Raw genomic sequence first — 23,882 nt, 5'->3', positions numbered from 1 at the left:
ACAAAAACCATTCTTTATGTTAACATATTGATCGTCAGAAGTATATTTAACTTGACTGATAGCAATGAGATAGGTCATAATCCGAATAACCATTGAATCTATATGTGAAAAATTCGTTTTATCACTTTGACTTTCTTTTCACACTAAAATATACAGTTGATTATTGTAGACTTGAAGGACCATATTGATTCCCATAAGATCGATAATGTTAGGCAACACTTTTTCTTTTATATTCAATCACAGCGAAAACTTGTGCACACAGTTGAAACAATTCTAGCTGTAAAATGTATAAATGCAAAAACAGAATAATGAGACTAGTTAACCATTATATCTGAAGAAAGAAAGTCATTTTAGACTTGCTTCCTTTTGTTGTCTTTGATTCAAGTTTTACGCCGATTTCAATATTTTAATATTTCAGTCACGATGCTGTCCACTGGAAGCAGCACGAATTTCATATCACTATATTTAATTTCATATATCAAAGAAACGCCGTGTCAATCTGGTGAGACCTAGACACCACGTCCTAGCCACTCCGTGCTGTTGGACTTAACTAACATTAGCATTAGATGTACGTGATAGCATATCTGTTCAATGGTTGTTTCATAGAGATAGGACAACTAAAAATAATTATGACAGAAACTCAGCTTTTTGATGAAACCAGTTCGATAATATCCGGTGTTAACACACATATAGCATACGTCACTGCACGGTACCTATTATGCAACTCTAAAATGCTTGGTGTTGACGTCACATTCCAGATATAAACTACAGTTGAGGAAGAATGATAAATATAGCTGACCGACAAGAAGAAAAACTTTGGATATGTACATCCTGTAAAGTTAAGTGGAGTTATGAAATACTAATAATGTTCTAGGGATATATATCTGATAGGGATATATGTCATCCAAAATTGCACCTCCTAACAAAGAAACCTGAACAACTTGATAAGGTATCCTGAAATGAATATTATATGGGTCTATTATTTTTGCCTTTGTGGCACGAAATGAGGTATAGCATACTCATCTGATTCCAGCAAGTATTCTTGCTTTTCCTTCTAATCTCGATTTGAAAATCAAGGGCTTATAATTGGCAATGAAATACTACATGACGCAGAGTTAGTGGTATTCTGTGTGAGGAACATAATGCAACACAATGACCAATAAGCTACTGGTTCCACAGATATTACGTTCAAAGACTGCGTGTCGTAGAAGTTGTAAAATTCAGCACCATTATAAATTATCAGTGAAATCAGTGATAGCATATCTGTTCAATGGTTTGATATTCCCGTGATGATAGCAATGAGGTTTTTGCCCTTCTGGTAGATGGCCATCTTCTCCTAAACCCAATGACCTTTAACAGTCCTCTATCCTGGTCATCTAATTATAGTGTAACATTAAATCCAGCTTCTTGCACACGGCACATCGTTGGCTTCTGTTGTGCTGTGTTTGAAGGCTGTGCTTTATTAGCGAGCATTACTGGGTTCTGTGTGAAGAAAATGTCAAGCAAGGAAACAATGAAATACTAACAAATGGTATATGCATAGGTAATGATCGGTAACAATTCAGGTAAAATATATGATTTAAAATAAAAAAAATATGGGCACTATTTGGCTGTAACATCGAAATTTCACCACACCAGCAAATACAATATATGAGATCGTGGCCACGTCTAGGACACAGCATTGTGGGAAATAGTATATATTATTGGATTATGCTAAAACAAAAAGGAAAATGGTATAAAGTTCATGAAAACAGTCAATGTAGTCAAAGTGTCCCGTGTACAGGAATTGATGCATAATCGAATGTATAGTGACACCACCCATTTGCGAACCCTTAGTCACACGGTCAGATCTGATGGAAATGGAAAGCTTTGTTCATTTCTTCAGCTTTGCTTAATAAAAGACACAAATGACACTCATTGAAGTACCTGCATCAAAAGGAGCTCCTAGCATGTGCTTCATTGTATATATGTTCTCATTGGAATGTTTAATATGTGTGGGTGGGCTTACACCCATGTCATAATCCTTCTCGATGGAAGACACAACTCTATCGCGCGATTGCAGATTAGATGTCGGAATCACGGGAATATCAAAGCTGACAATGTAGCTGTATTGGGCCATGTACATGTACATCATAAGTCACATCATAAGGCATATAACATTAGGGTTAGATATTATGAAATCCAGTGACGCAGATCTATATTAGTGAGACGCATGGTTAAATGGTGATGATCAGCATTCAACAGGTAGTCCCACCACAACTATAAGCTGTCTACATGCTACTTACATTCATATTAAGATGAAGGCCATGTAGTCTAATGTTCGCGCCTGTTTTACGTGTAAGCGTTGAAGTCAAATAACCGTAAACAGGGTCGGTGACTTGAATCGTCTAAATGCCACACATTGCTATTACAGTTGGAAAGGCAGGCACCGGTTGGCTGAAGCGCAGGAGATCTAATTTGTTTTGAAATCGACATCACATGCCGATCGTAGTGCTGACAAATATATTTACAAGACAACCCAGACGAAAGCTATTCAAGCAGTTTAGCTTTAAATTCACCAACGATAGATTATCGAGTTAATTATCTGACTGGCAACGGTCTCTCCAAGAGACAGAGATACCTTGTAAATGCCAGGTGTCGAATCCATAGGCTGAAACGCGTATATGGCTTCTAGGCTAGCCTTGGACTCTGAAACCTGTACCCTGAAATTAACTACCAGTGATCCATGTATCTACACAGAAAACCGACACCACAACATTAATGAAAATGGCATTGGGTTACCTATCGTTATCAAAGACTCTAACATATACAAGACGTCGCTGAGTTTTGTGTTTTCCCCGGCACCGTTTTCATGACGAACTTAGATTTTAACCTGTGGTAGTTCTCAGAATACACTTATTTTGCGTTGCTGACTACTTTTCTCGTCTGTGAAAGGCACTTGGTTTAATTACATATATTAGCGTATTATTAGCCCAGTGGGTACATTATCAACGTATTACACATGTTCTTTTGCTAATTTTAGCCTATGTGATACGTTTTCCATGAAGCAATGTTGTTTGTAGTAACAATTCGAGGTTTGAAATTGATACCTGACCCGGTGGCTTATAACAAAGAGCGACTGGAACCGTAGATAAACATGGACAGAATTTTGTATATTGGATTGTGCTTCAAAATTAATTTCCATTAATAATACCTTTCCAAGGTGTTGATAAATTGCGTTCTGGTTCTTTAACCGCAATATGAAATTTCAACTAGCTAATAATTTATCATGGATAATTTCTTAGCTAAGAAGGTCAGAAATATTTTCTCTAGGCTTAATTCCTTGATGATAACAGTGGTTAATTTACCGTGAAGACATATGGTCTATAGAGCTAATGTTGTTTACAAGAAAACTCTATAATCTTTCACAACAACGAAAAGCAGTCTTTCTGCCAGGACGTAATTTTAATCAGTGTGGTTCCCTAATATCCCCTAATAGGTGCAGCGAGTAAAAGACAAAACGCACTCCAGTAATGAGCCATAACCTTTGTAAGGCACAGAAACAAAAACCTGACGTGACTTTGATTCTAACCTGGAACCGTCTGTGGACATTGGCAGGTAACCTCATTAAACAATGTCACAGTCTAACATCGCCATTTGGTTCATAGGCGACGTGTTTAAAAGGGGGAAAGGCGATAAAGATTGTGTCAGATTCGTGTAATCCAAAACCCACAGGTAATTACAATAGGCTTCTGCGCTAATATCGATTTGATAATGCTCATATTTTCCTAAACCTAATCCCTTGATTTATCACGCGGTTGTCAAGACAACAGGGCGATGTGACGGTCTCAAACGCTCATCCAGATAGTGTCAGGGCTCCCAGGGAGATAGCACTGAGGTCAGACTGGCTTCTAACGGACTGCCTCTCCGGTTCTTACATGTTTACTCACTACGTTCAGGTGGATAACCAACTGTTAAATCCTGTATCGCTCACTTATATGACAGCCAACGAACGTTAATGATGAAATTTACGACCGCAAGGCACATATCACTCATTAGAGCGGGTTTTACAAAGCACATTTAACACGAACTCGAAGACGTCATTCATTCGCTTGGAATACCAAGACGTGAGTTCAGACCTAGCTATGGACAGATGATTTGCTGATCCCTCGATCTCTGAGTTGTGGGATTTTAGTGACAGCAAGCAGCCTATGATGCTCATGCACGTAACTGCTTTCCTCAACCCATAAAACTGACCGCCATCGCAAAATTGTTGCATTGTGCGTTAAGCAATAATCGAACAGGTATAACACTTATTCAGTGAATAAACGTCAATAGTTTGTCCCAGCCGTTAGCAAGAGATCTTGGCAGTGAGCAAACAAGCTTGGATCTGGTTGGAGCTGTTTCCTTTTATTACCTAATGCAATCCGAATTTGGAATCTATTTCGACCATGTTTGAAATACACATTAAAAACGAAATGACATTTTTAAATGCTGAATGAAAGAGAGTCAATTCCAGAACTATGAATCCTTCTGGGATTTGTTTACTACTAGTATTTAGGGTGTTTTATTCTTGTTAGCATGAAACTCCAGTTGGTGAAATTTTCCGGTTTCAGGTAAATTAACATGTAAAGTTAACACGGATAAATGGTGCGTGTTAAATGTTTTATCTATATGATGACGGTCAGGTTTATGGTTAAAGGAAACCGGATTGTCCCGGCTAATAAAGTCCGAAAATTATTACCGAACTTTCCCACTACATGTAAGGCAATACTCATGGCGAGAGATGTGGTTTCCAACTAACGTCCTTGTAATACTGCTCAAACAGCTCAGGCGATTCCGACCTCTTGTTCTCACCAATACTGTCACGTCAATCACAGCGAGGGAAATGTACAGTTCCTGTGTAATGTCCGGATTGAGTCCGCACCTCCAGTGCCCTTTCTAGAAAGTTAACATATTGTATAACTTTATCTGTCGTTGCTATACCAAATAATTGCCAAATGTGCTCAACATTAGTTTTTAAGGGAAATGTACACCCTGATATATATTATCTATGACCAGAAATATCTGACGTTGATGGTTTTTCTAGATATGTCTTTAAATAGTTTTACCATTTTCTTTCTATGACAATCAAGATACATTTTTATGTTCTTAATGATAGGAAAGTGTCCACCAGGCTCTAGCTAGTGACCATGCTGGTATTCATATAAAGCAATAGTCAGGCCAAATATGGAAGCAGCCAATAAAATTAGCTTCACTGACATAAATTGGGCTACACATACATTACTGTGCCCATATTTACCAGACAACTTAAGATTTAATTCATAAATTGCAAGTGCTTAAAAGCCAAACTCTGAACATGAAAGAACTCAAATTGTGGTTGATACATTGTTCTGCAGTAAAGAGCCAATGTGCACATATAAAATGTCCTAAAGCAAAACATTTTAACTGAAGGTTTGAATTTTTGACTGAAAGCGAATGATAAATATCGTCTCTGGAGTGTACTACACTGCGCAACAACGTCAGAAAATCTCCAGATACGACTGCCTCTAATAAAATATATACATCACTAGTGTCCCATCATCATTAAGGGTATATTTTCTCAGATATCTGATGGCCGGAATACAAGTCTAAAATAGTACAGACAGATCTTTCCGGTGACATATAAACTATATTGGGCTATACAAACTTTCTTTTATTGTTCGTAAGCTCTGACTATATGCACATAGTCATTATACACCACCGTAGCAACGCCTGTGGAAACGGAATTGTGTTGTAATACACAGCGAAAAGATTAACTAGGTGAATGGTTAAGTACATATGACTGTTTTTGTATAATGTGTTTAGTTGGCTCGTCTGAGACGTTTGTGTAAGTAAAGAGGTTATGGCATCATGCAAAGTATCCCTCCTTACGTCATAGGATACCGTGATTTGTTTAAATGCCGCGACGAGGCGTGTGTCTATCAAGAACAGGCGCACAGTACATTGTCTGAGAACAGGTCCTCCATGTGTTCTGCGGTGTGTAAGAGCAGATAATCGTGAACATCGACGCCATTCTTATTAAATCAACTCTTTGATAGCGAAATGAACTTCCTTTACCCGTAAAGAGGTTTGGTTAAATGAGATAGAAAATTCACCCCAGGGCATTAGTTTATTCCGTTATATAACTTGAATTTTAGAAGGATGGTGCATGGATGTAGCTCCCGGTAAAGTCCTGTTAGTCGTGTGATGGGACTTGCCACGGAGAAGGGGTCAATAGGCCGATACCCCAGCTATTGCCACCTATCAACGGTAACAAGACAAACCTAGTTAACCTTATCTCACATATTTCAGACAGTATGTAGGAATTCTGTATGCAGAAACAAATGAAGCCAATTCCAGCAGCAGAGTATGTAAACAGGACATAACGGACTTGTCTCGGAGAGGTCCACAACTGACATAACTCTAATGGCAACGAGAGAAGAGTTGGATTTCGAAAGTCAGCTGACAACTTCTTGACATATGAGGGTCGACAGGTTCGAGTACAGGGCCGTAAAAGGAACATGTGAAAAAAATTTTCCTACCTCCCCCCCCCCACCAAAAAAAAAATACTCGCACATACATGCAAATTTTTTTTTCGCATTCTTTGAGCTTTCCTTGCTATCACGCGGTCCAACCTACTGTCAGCCAATGGAAAAGGTACTTGCTTCTTGTCAAGGGGAGCAATAAGATGTATGTAAGCTTTCCATTGGTGGAACTATCTCGGACCCCGACATAATTATCACGGACTCCGACATAATCAACCAATCAATAGCTCCATTTTATCAGGCGGGCGTAAGGCGTCCTGATAGGAAGAAGGTATCAGGTGACCAACATGAGTTTGTTAACCCCTTCATGTTCCTGCAGGTCACTGTTGTTGCTCTAAGCTAAGTTATGTAAGCCCAGCATTTACTGGCCAATTACGTCGGAACCCGACATAATTTTCTCTAGTGAACGGGAGTTTTTTTTAAACAGTGCGACATAAATCCCGATTTTTTTTTGAAAGGCGAAAAATTTTTTTTGCATGTGCGTGCGAGGTAAATCCTGAGTTTATTATTTTTTTCGGACATGAAAATTTTTTTTCTTATATGCTTTTAACCGCTCCGTATTCGATGGTCTCTTTGGGTCTTTAAACATAGTTTGGTCATCTCCCAGTTATGCAAGAAAATTGAATATTACATGTCACCTCTGAAGATTTGTGAATACCGAGAGCATTGACTATAGGTGACTTCCACTTGCGGTCATGTTGGATCTCTGTTGAAAAAATTTCTTGGTGTACGCCATGAAATCGTCAGGTATTCGTGTACCAGTCACAGACCATGAAGAAGCGAACGAAGTCGATTATCGCCCGTTTCCAAAAACAACATAAACACAAGCAGACAGTTTCACAAAGCTGTGGTATTAGGATTTAGAAAATTTGAGCTTTGGCTTCAAATATTTCATTTTTGTCAAGAAGGTTAATATTTGGGACTTAAGGCCAAGATGGCGTTGTGAAACTGGCTTTTGTTCCCGAAGGAATATGCAAGAAATAATGTGTAAATAGTTCATAAAGCTGGTAACATGTTAAAGGAAAGCAGTAATCTGATTTCAGTCATGTCAGGAAGACAGTCAGTATTCTAGGAATGACAATGAATTCGAATTTCAAACACTTCCATTAATAATCTTCGGGTTCACTTTAGGAGAGAGATCTTGGAATTCTTCACATTCAACATAGCCCGATTAAAGTCTGATCTATTTCTTATCTACATGTACCTCTACCGGTGTCTACCTGAATTATCTTCGCTTTAATGAAAGGTTCTCATTCGTACATGTCTATCATCCTCTGCCGGGCTACATCGATTATAATACATTATAGAAGGAACATAACAACTGCTTTTCATCCAACCATGTCCGAAAAACCTGACCTCAAAGACAGCCTTGTGTATGAAGCAGTGTCACCGTTTCATGTATGGGCGACAAACAGCACGTGGTAAGTATAACTAGGACTGCTTATAAAGCGTAAGCATACTCACTTATTGTCCCCATTAGGGACACTTTCGGAAGGTTTTTAGCTTCTAAAATGTTGAAGACCATTTTGCCAGCAACGGGTTGGTAACATCCAGAAATTCTCAAATCCCCTTGATGGCACTGAAAATGTAATTGAAAGCAAGTTAACAAACTGCGTATGTGTAAGAAAACTTCCTAGTGACTCAATAAAAGGAAACACATAACACATACATAGGTGTAGACGGGGTGAATAGAAGACACAAAAACTGTAGTTCACTATGACCAATTCGGAAACTGCAGTTCACAATGACAAATTCAGAAACTAATTCACTACAACCAATTGGGAAACTGTTCTTTACGATGACCAATTCGGAAACTGTATCACTATGATCAATTCAGACATCACTGACATCATGAAAAAACCCCAAAAAGTTATTCAATGGACGAAGAATAAAGATTGAGAGCTATTAAGAAAGGCTTTCAAGAGACGGATGCTCGCCCGATACACAACGTCACCATATATAGTCAATATACGTCATCAAGTCAGGCTATTTTTACTTTCTTGACGCTTGCTTTTTCCCAGACAATCCAAAGAGAATGAATAGAACGATCTCAGGGGAGTCCTGATCGATCGAAATTAAAACAACATTGATTTGTACAAATGCACGTGTGGATTAGAGATGACAATATTCTTAATATACCTACCGTCTATTAACTGTGACCTACTTTTCCTTCTCCAGCAATCTTTCAACTTACTTGTTAACGTTTACATACTGAATGTACAAACACTGGTTTTAAAATCATATTTGACCCGTTCTAAAAAGTAGCGTAAATGAATCAGATAAATGGTTCTATAGGAACGCTAAACGTGTCTACACTAATGAGTTTGTTTAATGTATGAAGGGCGCTCCTTTTTTATAACAAATCAGTGAAGTTCATGGGAGAACGTATTCGTCTTGACGTACATGTAAGACAAACTAACCCATCCCACCGGAAAACATCACATGTCCTCAAGTACAGCAATTCTTGAAACTGAGCAAACCTGTGATGTACTGATCAGATTTTTTGGAGAAAAGAGTCGCGCTTTCGTTACAAGGCTGACGTGACTTGCACTCTACCACAACCGGGCCTTGGCATCTTTATGATCTTGTTGTTTTAGACCACCTTCTTTTATCCTGAGCCACCCTTAAGAAAATCGCCTATTTTGACAGCTTAATAGCACAAAAAACGACTGCTGATTCCGCACGGCTATGGTTTATGAAAGGATTTTGGTAAAAATAAAACTGCTGGGCTGTTTTGTCTGTGTGTTTTTCAGTATTATATATGCATTTTCAAAGGAGAGATGATGGATAGGGCACATTTGGTAAGAGTAGAAGTGATGGATCTTGGCTTATTACACAGCGTTACATGGACAAGCTGACTCGCTCATCGGGTAGGGACATTAGGAAGGCGGGATTCAGCCACATTAAGTAGTGACAGAAACATATCATACTGGCATGCATATAGCGTTAATAGCAATGTCTGTCCAACAAACCCATGTATATTCACTTTTCAAGCTAAATTGATATTGAGATTTTTCTTCCCAAGCTAAAACAATGAGACAGATAGCTGAGATGTCATCAGAGAACGCATAGCGAAGTGCCGACAGTTGCCTGCCAACAGGCTTGAGCGAATTCGGAAAACTCCATGCTTCGGAATTTAAGGCAATAATAAACCTCTATCGCAATTGATTAACAGGTGAAAAAGCTTTCTTTACACAGCTCTTTGAACATTAACTCTGTCATTTTGTCTGCTTTTTCTACTCAAAAGGCCTATGTTGGAATTGAGTCTGATGTGGTTATAGCGTTCCTTAGGGGTGAATGAGAAGGGATGATTCTGTTCGTTGAAAGCCCTTGAGCTTTTGATCAAAACTGGTTTCATTGTTTTTCACCGCTAAAAATAACGGATATAGATTGGTTCCCTTGTAGAAGAGTTCTGAAGGATAACACAAGCAATGTATCTTTGGGACTGTTGGTGAGTTATTTATTATAACTTAAAAGAAATACTGCATCGATTTTTAGACATTTTGTGTCGTGTATTTCATAAAGGTGAAGTCCTCCAGTGTGTCCACTGAAAGAGATAATGTCACACATGTCAGAGTGCCCATTTATGCTTTATGTACCCTTCATGGAACATTCTGTGCTTGGACCTTTACAGTTATTGTACACGTACTATGAAACAGAAAGGAAAATTTCTTGAAAATATAACTACTAAATTTCACATGAAACGATCGATGCAAGTCGGAACATAATAATGTTCCCACTTGCATCGATCGTTTCATGTGAAATTTAGTAGTTATATTTTCAAGAAATATTGGTCTGAGCTCGGTCTGTCAAGCCGGTATCCTTTATATCGGTTCCCAACAATGCAGTCGCTGGGAGTTCAAGTTCAGCTCATGCTGGCTTCCTCTCACGTCGTACGTGGGAAGGTCTGCCAGCAACCTGCGGATGGTCGTGGGTTTCCCCCGTGCTCTGCCCGGTTTCCACCCACAATAACTGGCCGCCGTCGTCTAAGTGAAATATTCTTCAGTACGGTGTAAAACACCAACAAAAAAAAAATTTATATCGGCTTCCTAAATGTATAGCATAGGTAAAGGTATGAAAGGCACATTGAAGTACACAACCTCGGTTGCCAACAGCTGCATCTATTTCTATATATATTTTCAGCATTGATGAATACATTCGAAAGACGGCTATATTTTATATGCGGTGTGATTATACGAGCGAACATTCACATAGTCTGATGTTGGAGGATTTCCAGCTGTGAATTATTCAATCTGTCATTTTAAGTTCATGTCTCAGTTGGTTAGCGCGCTAGCGCAGCGTAATGACCCAGAAGCCTCTCACCAATGCGGTCGCTGTGAGTTCAAGTCCAACTCATAGTGGCTTCCTCCCCGGCCGTAAGTGGGAAGGTCTGCCAGCAACCTGCGGATGGTCGTGGGTTTCCCCCGGTTTCCTTCCACCATAATGCTGGCCGCCGTCGAATAAATGAAATATTCTTGAGTACGGCGAAAAACATCAATCAAATAAATAAATAAATTTTAAGTTCATATCTTGTAGCGGCCTCATGCCTTGTCCTCACAACCAGGCCATACTCCACACATATAACACGAGGCATATTTGACCTTCACAGTCCCGTGGTGGATATCGAGATCATATTCATCATACCAATGGAATCAATGTCAGCAGATATTACATATAGGGTAGTCGCGCCTGTTCAAAATCTGTGCTCCCTCATGATTGTCCCTTCTATAAAATATATGTGTCTGAAGGATAAGAACAAAGATAACGCAAAGTTAGGCGCTTTCAGGGAGCCAGGCAGGTCAGTAAGTGTACTTGCTCGCTGCGACTTAGCCAGTTAATAAGGTTGCGTGTTCTAATCTAGTATTTGCTCCTCCAACTGAGCCTTTAAATTAGGTGGTTTGTCAGGTGTTTGGCGAAATGTGTACAATAAAAATGAAAGTAATACTCCTGCACTCCAGATTCTTATACACATAAACCTGGCAGTTCTCATAAAAATGAAAACTTTTTGAGCACGACATTAAACAGCACTAATCATATAAAGAAAGAAAGAAATATAGCAATAAATATAAATAAATACGCAAGTGGTCATGCTGGTCAAAGAAATCTGTAGATTCAAATATTTTACATAGTTCTTTACTTGTACATGCTTAGAACATTTTCTCACTGAATATATCACAGCTAAGAGGCGCGCACCATGTACTCACAAGGGCAAGTATATGGTGAGTATCAGTTCTCTCTAGACATTTACTGAAAAAATAACGTGATTGATTAGGATTGGGGAAATCATTTAAAATAACTTTGTTCTCGCAAAAAAAACTTCGTTGGGCCCAAACGAACCTAGATTAGTCTTTCTACTTTGCCCTGTCCATTTTTTGATGGTGGGAGGGGGAAAGGTTGGGGCTAGGAGAGAGCTGTGAGCCGGGAACGAGCCTGACGTAGGACACACACCGATATGGCTCTTTGTAAGTGTGCAAGGTTCGCATCCTTAACAGACATGTCTTTTCAAGTGACAACTTAATCATAGGGTGAGCTTCTTCAACGTCACCTACAAAAGCGCTGACAGCAAACAGGCGCCAAGAGGGAGTGTAACGTTTCTGCAAAAGGATGGTTCTTCATTCTCATTACTCACAGGAGAGCGCAAAATTGAATCGAGTTTAACAAAATACTCGTAAATAACGTAGTCCATTTCCTCGTACCCAAACAAGAGGTCACGTCTAACTATGTCATGTGACATTACAATCGATCATTTGGAGGACTTGGGGATAGACAGAGCTTCACTAAAACATTTCACTTCTCTAAAATATTTCTAATTGTCAACGTTCTTTAATTCTCATATGACACGAGCTTCATCAGGAAGTCGATAAATCAATCAATCAATTAATTAATCAATCAATCAATCAATCAATCAATCAATCAATCAATCAATCAATCAATCAATCAATCAATCAATCAATCAATCAATCAATCAATCAATCAATCAATCAATCAATCAATCAACAATTTACCGAGGATAAAGGGACAAACCCCCAGTCAGCAGACGACGCTGGGTCATTACTCAAAGTTAATTCGGCAAGCTCATCCATCAATTAGTCCAGGCGAGATGTGAGTTTTACCTTGTGATAGGTTTGTGGTAACAATGTTAACTCGGCGTATCCGTCCTCTAGGTGGTCGATTTCCGCAAGTCGCATGGAGCACACCCCAAGCAGCGGCTTCCGAGTAACGCTGTCATGAGAGTACACTTGAAATTCCAGGCCAGATTCGTCATTGAAATCACCCGAAGGAAGATCGGTAATTCTAAAATTTTCCTCAAAAACTGGATTCTATTGGAAAATAAGACAAAACCAGGTTATACATAACCACTTCTTTTCTCCCTGTTTCCCTGGCAGTACATGTATTATTATAGAATTGCCTGAGTCAGGAAATTATAACATAAAAATTTTAACATAAAAATACACGCAACATAAATATTTACTATGTTATCCCGTGGAGATATTTAATACCTCAGTGTTGCTGATTGCACCTGCAAAAGACCTTCCACAATTTTGGCAGTTAGCATATGTGTATAACATGGATTCTCTTTCATAGACAACGACGGAATATCAGGCTTAGTTAGGCGTAAGGCCTCTCCTTGACTACATAAACACAAATCAGATTAATAAATAAACTATAAAATCATCATCTGTCCTTTGATAGTTTAACTGACAATAAAAGTGATACGAACACGGCACAAATTTATTGTTACTTACCTGTGTTTTATTGACAATTTTTGTCTTGAATTTACTGGAGCGCCCAGGAATGAGAAACACCTTGACGTAAGGATTGAACAACTCCTCGGGTGGGGCGCCAACTGCCGACAAGTTATTTGCCTGTGAGAAATGTTGGTTACACTATATACATGTAGGTTACAGACAACTGATATCTACTTAATAAAATGAGCATGTATTGGCCAAACGTTTTGATCAATTTATTTGTTGAATATTTTTCCGAAATCTACACAATACTGTTACATAAGGACAAGATCGTGGCTTGAGCGGTGGGCCAAGGTAGCCTTACAGGCACTAAGAGCTGAAGATGGACTCCAGGTCTTTATCATTAGGGATAGCCATGAAAAGGTGCTGACAAGGAGTCAAATGTGGTCACTAGTGAGGCAGCACAATATATTACGCCATTACGACCATTCTACTAAAAGGATACAACATCTTTATGCGAGTGTAATAATGTTAAAAATCGATGTTAAGCAAACAGTCAAAACATTGGTCGACTTTAAAGCTATGGGTACACAGAAAATCTACATGCGCTCCCTCAGCTAGTAAAACCTACGGGTCTTGAGGAACAATAATATAAATATTTGTTTCATGTATAAAAAACCTTGGAACCGCAAGGTGTAAACATTGTACGCCTGAGGACATTGGTGGAAGGTATGAGCTACACCCCACGACACCTCACTATTACGAACACGGCTGAATGAAAGTAGTCAGGGAATAGTACTCATCTACGAGAGCATACTGTCGAGACTTGATGAATTATTCATTGCGCAAGTAGCGAAGGGTGATTCCTTCTGGTCCCAAAACAGACAGTGATAACAATTACAGTGTAACATTAAATCCAACAAACTGTCATATTAGCCAAGATCCTATCGCCAATAGGTGAAAAGGGCTTATTTCACATGAATGATTACCTCCCTATTCTGGTGTGAGAGATTCATTAGCTGTTCTGTAACCCTCATGCTATTACAAATGATGTACAAGTTATGATTATCTTCTTAACGCTTTAATGCATGCATAGACGACGCATGACAAGTGTTTGCATGTTCTGTTGCATATATTGAATACCTATCATTCCCAAATAGAAGCAATGTATTCGGTGGAATATTTGATTAATGTTATTGATGTTTAATGCCGCATATATTTTGTGTTTGTATTTGCTGGTGTGTTTTATTGACAGAGAAAACCCGATATGTAGAGCATCAACTTGATATCAGCATGTAACCTCTGTGGTTTTGGGCATCACCTGTGACATTTCTTCAGCTAACTCTGTCAGTAAAACTCTAAACATGTCAAACATGTATACATATGTAACACTGCAGTAGAACGTACGGGTTTATTAACACATGCCATCAGGGCAAGATATTAGCAAAAAGATATCTGAGACACTCTCTGGAATCTCTGAATAGCACAAAACGAAAGGCGAGAATGAAAAGGGAATGATGGCGAACGTCTTTCATTCAGTGATTCTTTCATACATTTAGTATAACTCTACCAATTAGCATAAATTTAAAACTATACATTAACCAAATTTCTCAGAAAAGCTATAGCAAACTTGCATCTGTCATTAACAGTTGTTCGTCTGAAAATGAATTAACCAAACATTTTTATAATAGTTAATTGCCGACATTTACAAATAATATGACACGTCGTTTTATTTTTCTAGGATCAATTCATGAACACTCGGATAAGGATATGTGTATTAGGCCAAACTAGCGACAAAAATAAATCCGTTTTCAACACAATCCCATACATTAGCAAAAAATATTTTGAAAGCTTCATTAAACCCAAAAGTAAGCAACACAATCTAACCTGTTATGTACCACTGTTTTTGCATGGGACCTAGTTTGTACACATGTAGCAATACTCGAAAACCGTGTCGAGGCTATGGGTAATTCAAGACTCTATTGTCTGGAGTCATTAAGACCGTTGATTTCCTTTGGCTTTCCATTACTAGACTATTATGGCAAATACATTTACTTCTGCCGCACTAAATGTTAAAGTGAATAATCCACTAGACATAACAGGCTGGTTCGTATCCAGGAAACCGTGATGCGGATACAATGGGGGAAATACATCCTATGCGTGTTATGCAGCTATCTCCAACTTACGATTTGCTGACTCATGGGAATGAGAAGAGCTTTCTTTAACAACAACCGTAAAGGTGGATTTGATTATCATTTGCCTTTGATAATTCTTTGAACCCTCAGTTATTAGTATCGGCAATCTTCTGGTAACTGACTCCGCATCATTTAATGACGATAGAGGATTACAAAATGGAATTCTCTGACCACAGATTTATACATCCACCGGTACGTAATGTGTAATTTACGAGAGAAGCGTGTACAATAAAGCAGAAATAGTGCACAAAGGACGAAGGTATCTCTTTGCTCATCAAGACTTCGGTTGCTCCAGGGAGACATGATATGGCGGTATTTGATTGAATACTTGTGACGAAATCAAAGAAACCTGTCCTGGCATAGATACAGAGAGTAATTCTTTTTTCAAGGAGATATAGTTTAATTAGATAATTGGACTTTTGAATAGTCAGGTACAAGATGTATTTAAATGAAGGTACATTACCTTTTAGCACTGACAAATTGATTCATGCTATAGGTGGTAAATTTTCAATCAGTTTTATGCCATTGCCTACTACGACGTCATACAATCTGAAAAAATGTCATTGAAATTTTAGAATTCATTCACGAAATAAAATCTGATCGCAATGGGCAATATGTTAATCCTTTTTCGGCATGCGGACATGCAGTCTGTGTTTGTTTACGAGTGTCAAACAGCGATCATTGTATTTTTGCTTCCCTTGCTGTACATACTAATCTGAAAGAGAAAAGCTTTGCAGATTTATTTTTATATTTATGTCGAATTTAAGTGGACGACTTTCATTTTCATAACATAAAAGAACGCAGTATCTTGTATGTGAAGAAATGTTTACTACCGTAATGTGCTTGAAAATGGAACCTTCTTTTTTAAGTGCAGCACCGCCTTTGGTGACATATCTCAATTTTGGTGGAGCCGAATGGAATGCTACACTGGGTACTTTACCTTGATAACTGTGACGCTGATTGAAGTTTTCGCTTCGTTGAACTGTAGATGGATCTCTAATGTGCCGACTGGCTGGACAGGGGACATTGTTCTCGGCATCCTCATCTCTTCCAGGTTTAAATCATGCATGAGGAGCGGAGTGTCAAACGGGAGGCCTATGCTTCCGCGCCTCTGCAAGAATAGAAGAAGACCAATAAAGCCTTTGGCGATAAGTCAAGCCTAGGTGTGTTGTTTGAATGGAGCTATTCTGCTGGAAATAAAGCCTTTCCCGACACGAAAGGCCTTAACACTACAATTGTTGAACACTCGAAAATCGGGGTAATAATACTTTGTCACCTAACCTCATTGCCTGTGAACCAATTCTGCGGATTTACGCACAGAATAAATGAAATTGTCTAGACATTTGAAATCCCCCAGCTTATTGTCCAGATGGAATTGCGTTTAATTCATTTGTCATTTCGATTTGTCGACGCTTACCGCTGAACTTTTGGGTAGCGGGGAAAAGTGAGATTTACTCAATGTGAGCTTAACCTCAAAACGAGTGTTATTGGAATCATGGATAGCGCCGTGGACAAAAAGCGACAGTATCCCGAGACATACCGTTAACCGTTATAATACAACTTACTTGAACGTTCACAGGGACATTTGTTTCAGTTTTTCCAAAGCACATATAACATGTTGATTATAGCAAAGTACCAGGAGTAAATTCATACAGCTGCAATTATAACGCAAAGAGCCTTCGCAACAGTCATCAAGGGGGTGGTTTTCAGAAAGGCGTGTTGGGTGCTCACGATCGTTGTAACATAATCTGAGAATCTCTCTTCGTACAGCAAAAGAAAATCACAGCCCAGTAGCAATACAGTTTATGATCTAAAACAAATATCACTACCTGGTCATGTGTAGCATTTTGTTCCATTACAATACATCATGGTTTGTTAATGAGCATTAACAGTGTTACTGTGTGCTTATTATAGCCAAACAATATGCTTCAGCACCCTAAGGCAATAACCTTTCCAGACAATTGTCAACAAGTCATGGTCATGCAGTTAATCCGTTACCTCATTTCCGTCTAACCGACCTGTTTCTTTTATCAGAAAATGCCAAATGGAGTGATTCTTAACCGCGGTTGGGAAAAATTGTTGTCTGATTAATGATTCCTCAGCCCGCCGTTCTGAGCTGTAAGAGGCGCCGTGGGGGAACTGTAATAAGGATGGTATAAGCTCTTTCTCCACCTTGTCATGTCCCTGGAGAAAACGGTTAACAGCACGTGGCTTGCTTTCCTTAACACATTCCATCAGTGCAAGCCTTGTGTGTTTTTTCTGATTACATCACATGGCGGTTTAACAAAATTGAAATTCGTCTTGAAATCTTTTTTTGAGCGAAAATTGGTTCATTGATTAAAGTCAGAGGCTTAAACGTGTAACCATTTATATGTGCTTGAACAAGAAAAGCCTCCATATAAGTGTAAGTTGACTTAAAATATTGGGTGCTGTCTGGACATGGTTGATATTTTCCCCAGGTGTTTGACACACTTTCATTGCAGGTGTCTACTACCGTGTTCAAACAGAAGAGCTTGCCACCAGAATGTCCTGAATCTAAATAAAGGTAATTTAACCAGGCACTCCATTTTTATGATTTCATGATTTTGTCGTCCGGTTTTTTCCGTGTAATAGAAGTTTAATATTATTTAGTTTCTTTTAACGTGGAACACGTCAAGCTTGGACTGTGCAAATTAAGATGCAGTGTCTGAATAATGCAACGTGACATTGATGCCATCATTTCATAAAATCGTACTTCACTTTTCAAACTAAAATTACAAGTTATCCCGATGGTGATTAGCGTTAGGGGCTATTAATCCACAAAATGGCTAACAGACTTAAATCAGTTATAGCTGTAGTCTGACAGATAAATTCCATTAGGACATCGATGCTGTATGTGCGAATGGCAAAACTCTAAAAAAAAATTACGAGAATCATACTTCAGTAATAAAGTGCACCTTCGACCGACGAGATTCTGTCAGTCAGGTAATATTCCATAATGCCACTACTATTATTTGACCAGTGATACCTTGGAACACAATTAGAAAGATTATGGTCCTTTGTGAGGCTATTTAGACAATAAAATGGCGCGTAACGTGTGAAAAATCTAAAAACCTGTTTACTGCATTATTCAGCATCTGTGTTATACTTACTGGAAATATTTTGACATTAGCATTAGCGTACACTATTTATTTATTTGTTTGATTGATGTTTTACGCCGTACTCAAGAGTATTCCATTTCTTCGACGGAAGTAAGCATTAGGGTGGAGGAAACTAAGCAGAGCCCCGAGGAAACTTACGACCATCCGCAGGTTGCTCAAAGACCTTCCCACGTACGTTCCGACAGGAAGCCAGCATAAGCTGGACTTGAACTCACTGCGACCGCATCGGTGCGAAGCTCCTGGGTCGTTGCGCTGTGCTGGAGTGCTAACCTCCTCGGCTCGGAGGCCCCATTTATTATTTAATTTTACGATACACAGTGTTCTGTGTGTTACGCATTGACAATGTCAGTTCCGATAAACGCCAAAAAGAGTTACCCACCGCCACTTTCACTTTCTTTTTCAAGTAGCTAGAAGGTGCCACCGGATTGACTGTTTGATCCAGGGCCTGTAAACTGCTTACGACCAGAGAAGAAAGTGTAGCTCTTCGGTCCATCCGGGGTCTTGGTTTGCCTGCACTCGCTGTGAAAATTCAACAAAACGGTCAGAAAAATGACAATGTTCTGACAGTTTCAAACAAATTTGCATAGATCATAAAACTTATTTACTGGTCTAGCCTACTAACTAGCCTAATAACGTTTATGATGGATCCCACGACAGCACAAGCCTATCAAAAGGTAATTGTTACATCAGGTACTATGATGTGTTCAATAATACATTAAAACTGTTTTATACACAAACATTTAAGGCAATGACACAATTCATAAAAAAGGGAACAGTTCAGTTAACTAATGCTATAGCTCGGGAAACATGGATGAATCTTACAGAGTTGTTCGCTTTATTTTGTTGATAAAAGGAAATGAGTCGCTGTAACTACTTAATAAGGACACCTCACTATCAGTCTACACGTACCTCTATGGCACCAGTAAACCAACAACAACGGAACAAGATACCACGATATTAAATGAACGCGGCGCACCAGTAGTGTTGTTACGTTGACTATTGTGAATTTCAACTGGCTTTTCAAAATAAATTAGGCATGAAGTACCGGTTCAGTTTACGATTTGTCTGTCAGTGTAACTGGATGGAATCAGCCCGTGGAAGTGGGTAAACCAAATTTACAGGAAAGCCAAACAACATACTGAAGGGGACAGCAAACCTCCTTAAACATTATCAAACAAAGGTATTCACGGTACAGTGATAAAGATCAAAGTATTTTCATAATACACATACATCGACATTACATAGTAAGAATAAAACGGCCATTGAGAAGTTAAGCAGAGTCAAGCAGAGATCTTTTAATGGCAAACTAACAAATACATTGTTGTGTTATTGGTAAATTATCTTTATAAAACTATCTTGTGATTACTGTTTATGGCCTGTCATACACTTTTTATTGTATTTTATTGGAGGCTTGTTCAAGGTTCTGGGCTCAGGTGGGATGTTTTAAAATTGATACGACTGTACGATATATTCACCAGTGTGATACATCTATAAAATGTGCAGACATACATTTACAGTACATAGTGATGGATAGAGGAGGCAAAATCTATATAATTAAACTGTAAAATGACTTTAGATTATTTCTGTATGCATTGTGTACGCATTGTACATAGTAAAATACATGTATATATGGAATATAAAAAAAGAGATTGTACACATACAGGCGAGGGAAATTATAGATATGGCCTCCACTGGTTACGATTCTTAACATGGGCATATGTTGTGTACTTGTAAGTGGAAGATATACATGTACACCTCCGCCTATCACATTACCTGAAAACTGCTGTGGTGTTCACATTGGCAAAATGTTATATTACAAACCATGGCCAGATTGGCTTTCAAAAGAAAGTTGTGGGACAGGATTTCAAGGTATAGATCTTGATTTCTTTTAGCCCACGCATACATCATTGCAATTTGTTCTACTTGCAAGGTTTCTGCTTGAAATCCCCATTCTTTTCAAATGTCATAATCCATAGCCAATTTATCATGTTCTTTCGAATCTCATCCCAGATCATATCTGAGTTCATCTATAAGAACATAAACTAAAAACGTCCTGTCTAAAAGATAAATGCTTCTGACATCTCGAGAATGTCCATGAATGTATGTATGTTGTATATATCCTGCCACTTGACCCAGTATTACCCAGGGTGAAGGCTTCCTATTTGATTGGTCACCTGTGTAGGTGTGTACTGGTACTGGTCGATACTGTGGAGCTATCTTGATACTGTGATACTGACTGCTCAATTATTAAGGCTTTCGCACCTGTTAATGGACATGGTTAATAATCATCCATGAGAATCTTAAAGAGAGGACAATCAATAATTGATCATCAACGGTTTTGCGCTACATGTGTACAGGTTTAAAGGAAACGAACACAATATTCAACATATATATATATGTAATTCAAATATCGGGCCCACATTCTCAAACCAGGAAACAACCGTCTATGTGCAATGTGATTGCCAAAAATAAGACATCAGCCGAGGCACGGTCGCTTACATACGGTTCTCGTAGTAATGAGTGTGAGTGGTGTTCCTGAAATGAGTGTGAACGGTGTTACTGGAATGGGTGTGAGTGGTGTACCTCAAAAAGGCGTAAACAGTGTACCTGAAATGGGTGTGAGTGGTGTTCCTGAAATGAGTGTGAGTGGCGTTCCTAAAATGAGTGGGAGTGGTGTACCTGAAATTGGTGTGAGTGGTGTTCCTAAAATGGGAGAGAGTAGTGTTCCTGAAATGGGTGTGAGTGGTGTGCCCAAAATAGGTGTTAGTGGCGTTCCTGAAATGAGTGGGGGTGGTATTCCTATAACGAATGTGAGTGATGTTCCTAAAATGGGTCTTAGTTGTGTTCCTGAAATGGGAGAGAGTGGTGTGCCTGAAATGGGTGTGTGGTGTTCCTGAAATGAGTGTGAGTAGTGTACCTGAAATGGGTGTGAGTGGTGTTCCTAAAATGGGTGTTAGTGCTGTTCCTAAAATGGGTGTTAGTGGTGTTTCTGAAAACGTGTGTAAAAAGGTGTGACTGGGGTTCCTCCCAGGAAATCGTGTATAATCGACCGATAATCGGTTCGTGTTTACCTTCTTTGATTTAGTGTAAACATCAACCTAAATAAAACATCTCTCGTACTTCAAATCCCATGCAAAACAAGAAACCTTTGACCGGATTTTCGTCGCAAAAACGGCTCTGCAGTGACAGTCTTCCCCACAAGGGGGCATTTATCTTCGTTAACAAAATTTTGCCCCGGAGTGAATGTCACGTAATAATTCTTTCAGAAGACTAGGGACTGGCTTTTTTGTTTATCAAACTCGGCAAGACGCCACTGGAAGTTGGTGATGGGTAAACATGGACAAGGAGACTAATCAGTCAAAGAATGGTGAAGTCTTCTCTTGAAGACTTTTTCCTCCGACAACGGATGTGAAGCAGACCTTTTCCATTACCCTTCATTTCCATTACCCTTTTAGAATTTGTAATCCCTTGATTTGGACATCTTGGACTGATAATCTTGTCCACAAGCAGAGTGAGCCACATGCTTTGTGAAATAGGCTAGTGGGCCAAGATTATGAACTCCTGCTGGCTTTAGTTTATGACCCAAGATAATCAGTCCAATTTAAAAAAAACATTCAAATGGACTCAGTACAACATTGATCTACCTTGTATTTTTATCGGGCTCTTAACAATTACCAGCAAGGAGTTGCATGAACACCTGACACGGGAACAAATGGAGATCCTTGTCCTCTGACGTTACACAAAACTGCCAATGCACAATTCCACAACATCCATGACGTAAATAGCATCAGGTATTCCACTTGCCCGAGGATGGAATGGTAGCATAGTTTTAATCATTGATTGCTTTGAATGTCTGTCACTTACGACGACATTTCGCAACAATGCCGAGTGCACGTTGATGTCTATAAACAAGAATCTCTTCATTTTTTTCGACATACTCAAAGTTACACTCCTGAAACTTGAGGTATGTTGGTGAGAAATTATGGCGTCGTTCTATTAATTGTTGTCGCGACATTTTGTCGGCAGCGGGATTAGGGATTGAATTTGTAAGCGCTTTTTTCAGACCAAAGCACAATGCGGTAAGATGTTGGGAGCTCTTGATATTGATCAGAATCGAGAATTTCCCAGCTCTATCTCCTGGGGTTTGCCCAATTGTTCGTGTTTCTTGACAAGTGTCTTTACTCCGGCAAGTAGAAACTTTGAAAGGAAATCCTTGCGACCGCGTTGTGGGATTGCAACGTTATCATCTCTTGGTCAACGATTCGAGCGACAGCAACTGAATTGTACTATTAAGTTTCACCTTTTATGTGACTCCTGTCTTTCTTTCTATGACAGCTGCACAGAGATGAAAACCATCACTTTATTTAAATCTACATTTACCCTACAGTAACAGATCTGTTTGCAAAGAACGCCAAAGAAAAGTGAATCCTGTTCCAAAAACCAAGGTCTGCACCAGGTTATCTTAGCCACACAAACACAAGAATCTATGTCGCTGTTGTAGTTTATATGAACAAAGCACAAAGTGGCTTTGTAAAACGAAACTTCGTCTGTAAAGAAATACGTGAGATTCTCATTATATTTCACCAGGACAAGGGAGCATTATTAATAAGAAATACGTATGATCATTACAAGGTAAATATAACGAGTTCAAGCCCCTGTCCATTGTACAGGACACTGGACGCAGACATTACTGATATTACACGCATGCTGGAGAAACATGTTGGCTTGGCTGCCGAACTAGTCATACGCGAAAGTACCGGTAGGAGCTAGGAAACGAGATCCTGATATCTGCCCAGTGGACATACGCTGATCGACACCATCGTCCTCGAAATAATATGGTGACAAGCAATATATGATTTCTAAATATTTTTGATTTTTACAAGATTGTTAAGCATATCTATCGTAATTTAACTTATTCAATAAGGTATCAACAGATGTCGTATAATATGGCATTTTAATCATAAATTAGACCTGTTGCTTTTCTTCTGAGATGTTTTTTCGGAAGTAGATGTCTGATTCTTTATGTGATACTTTGTTTTATAGTTTTAACTACAAAGACACTAACCTGGAATAGCTGTATTTTAGCGATACCAAAAATTATTGTTTATAATTGATTTCTGGAAGTGTAACATGATCTCAAACGACAGAGAAGACGCCCCCACTGAATGGGATTGGAGAACAAAGCGGTGATAAATAAATACAATGTAAAAACATGCTTAGTTCACAAATACAAATGTGCATTTGTCTTGTTTGGTGCTTGTCAGTTCTGATCTAATGGGGCTGTGTCGTGAACAGATGAAGCGTAAATGCCTC

General features: G+C 38.9%; 1 protein-coding gene across 1 annotated transcript in view; it reads right to left on the bottom strand.

Annotated features, from left to right (window-relative positions):
- The window catches only part of LOC135466911 (rabphilin-1-like), a 59,701-nt gene that overhangs the window by 2,993 nt on the left and 32,826 nt on the right, over positions 1-23,882 (bottom strand). Inside the window, exons 6-10 of the mRNA XM_064744663.1 lie at positions 18,949-19,088; positions 16,370-16,540; positions 13,292-13,411; positions 12,659-12,865; positions 8,010-8,124 (exon numbers count right to left, since the gene is read on the bottom strand). Of these exons, the coding sequence (XP_064600733.1) occupies positions 8,010-8,124; positions 12,659-12,865; positions 13,292-13,411; positions 16,370-16,540; positions 18,949-19,088 (753 nt within the window). The remainder of the gene's footprint in view (positions 1-8,009; positions 8,125-12,658; positions 12,866-13,291; positions 13,412-16,369; positions 16,541-18,948; positions 19,089-23,882) is intronic.

The sequence above is a fragment of the Liolophura sinensis genome, chromosome 6 (genome assembly GCF_032854445.1).
Source record: "Liolophura sinensis isolate JHLJ2023 chromosome 6, CUHK_Ljap_v2, whole genome shotgun sequence".
NCBI lineage: Eukaryota > Metazoa > Mollusca > Polyplacophora > Chitonida > Chitonidae > Liolophura > Liolophura sinensis.
The sequence above is the reverse complement of the archived record's forward strand: the minus strand, read 5'-3'. Positions and strand labels throughout refer to the sequence as shown.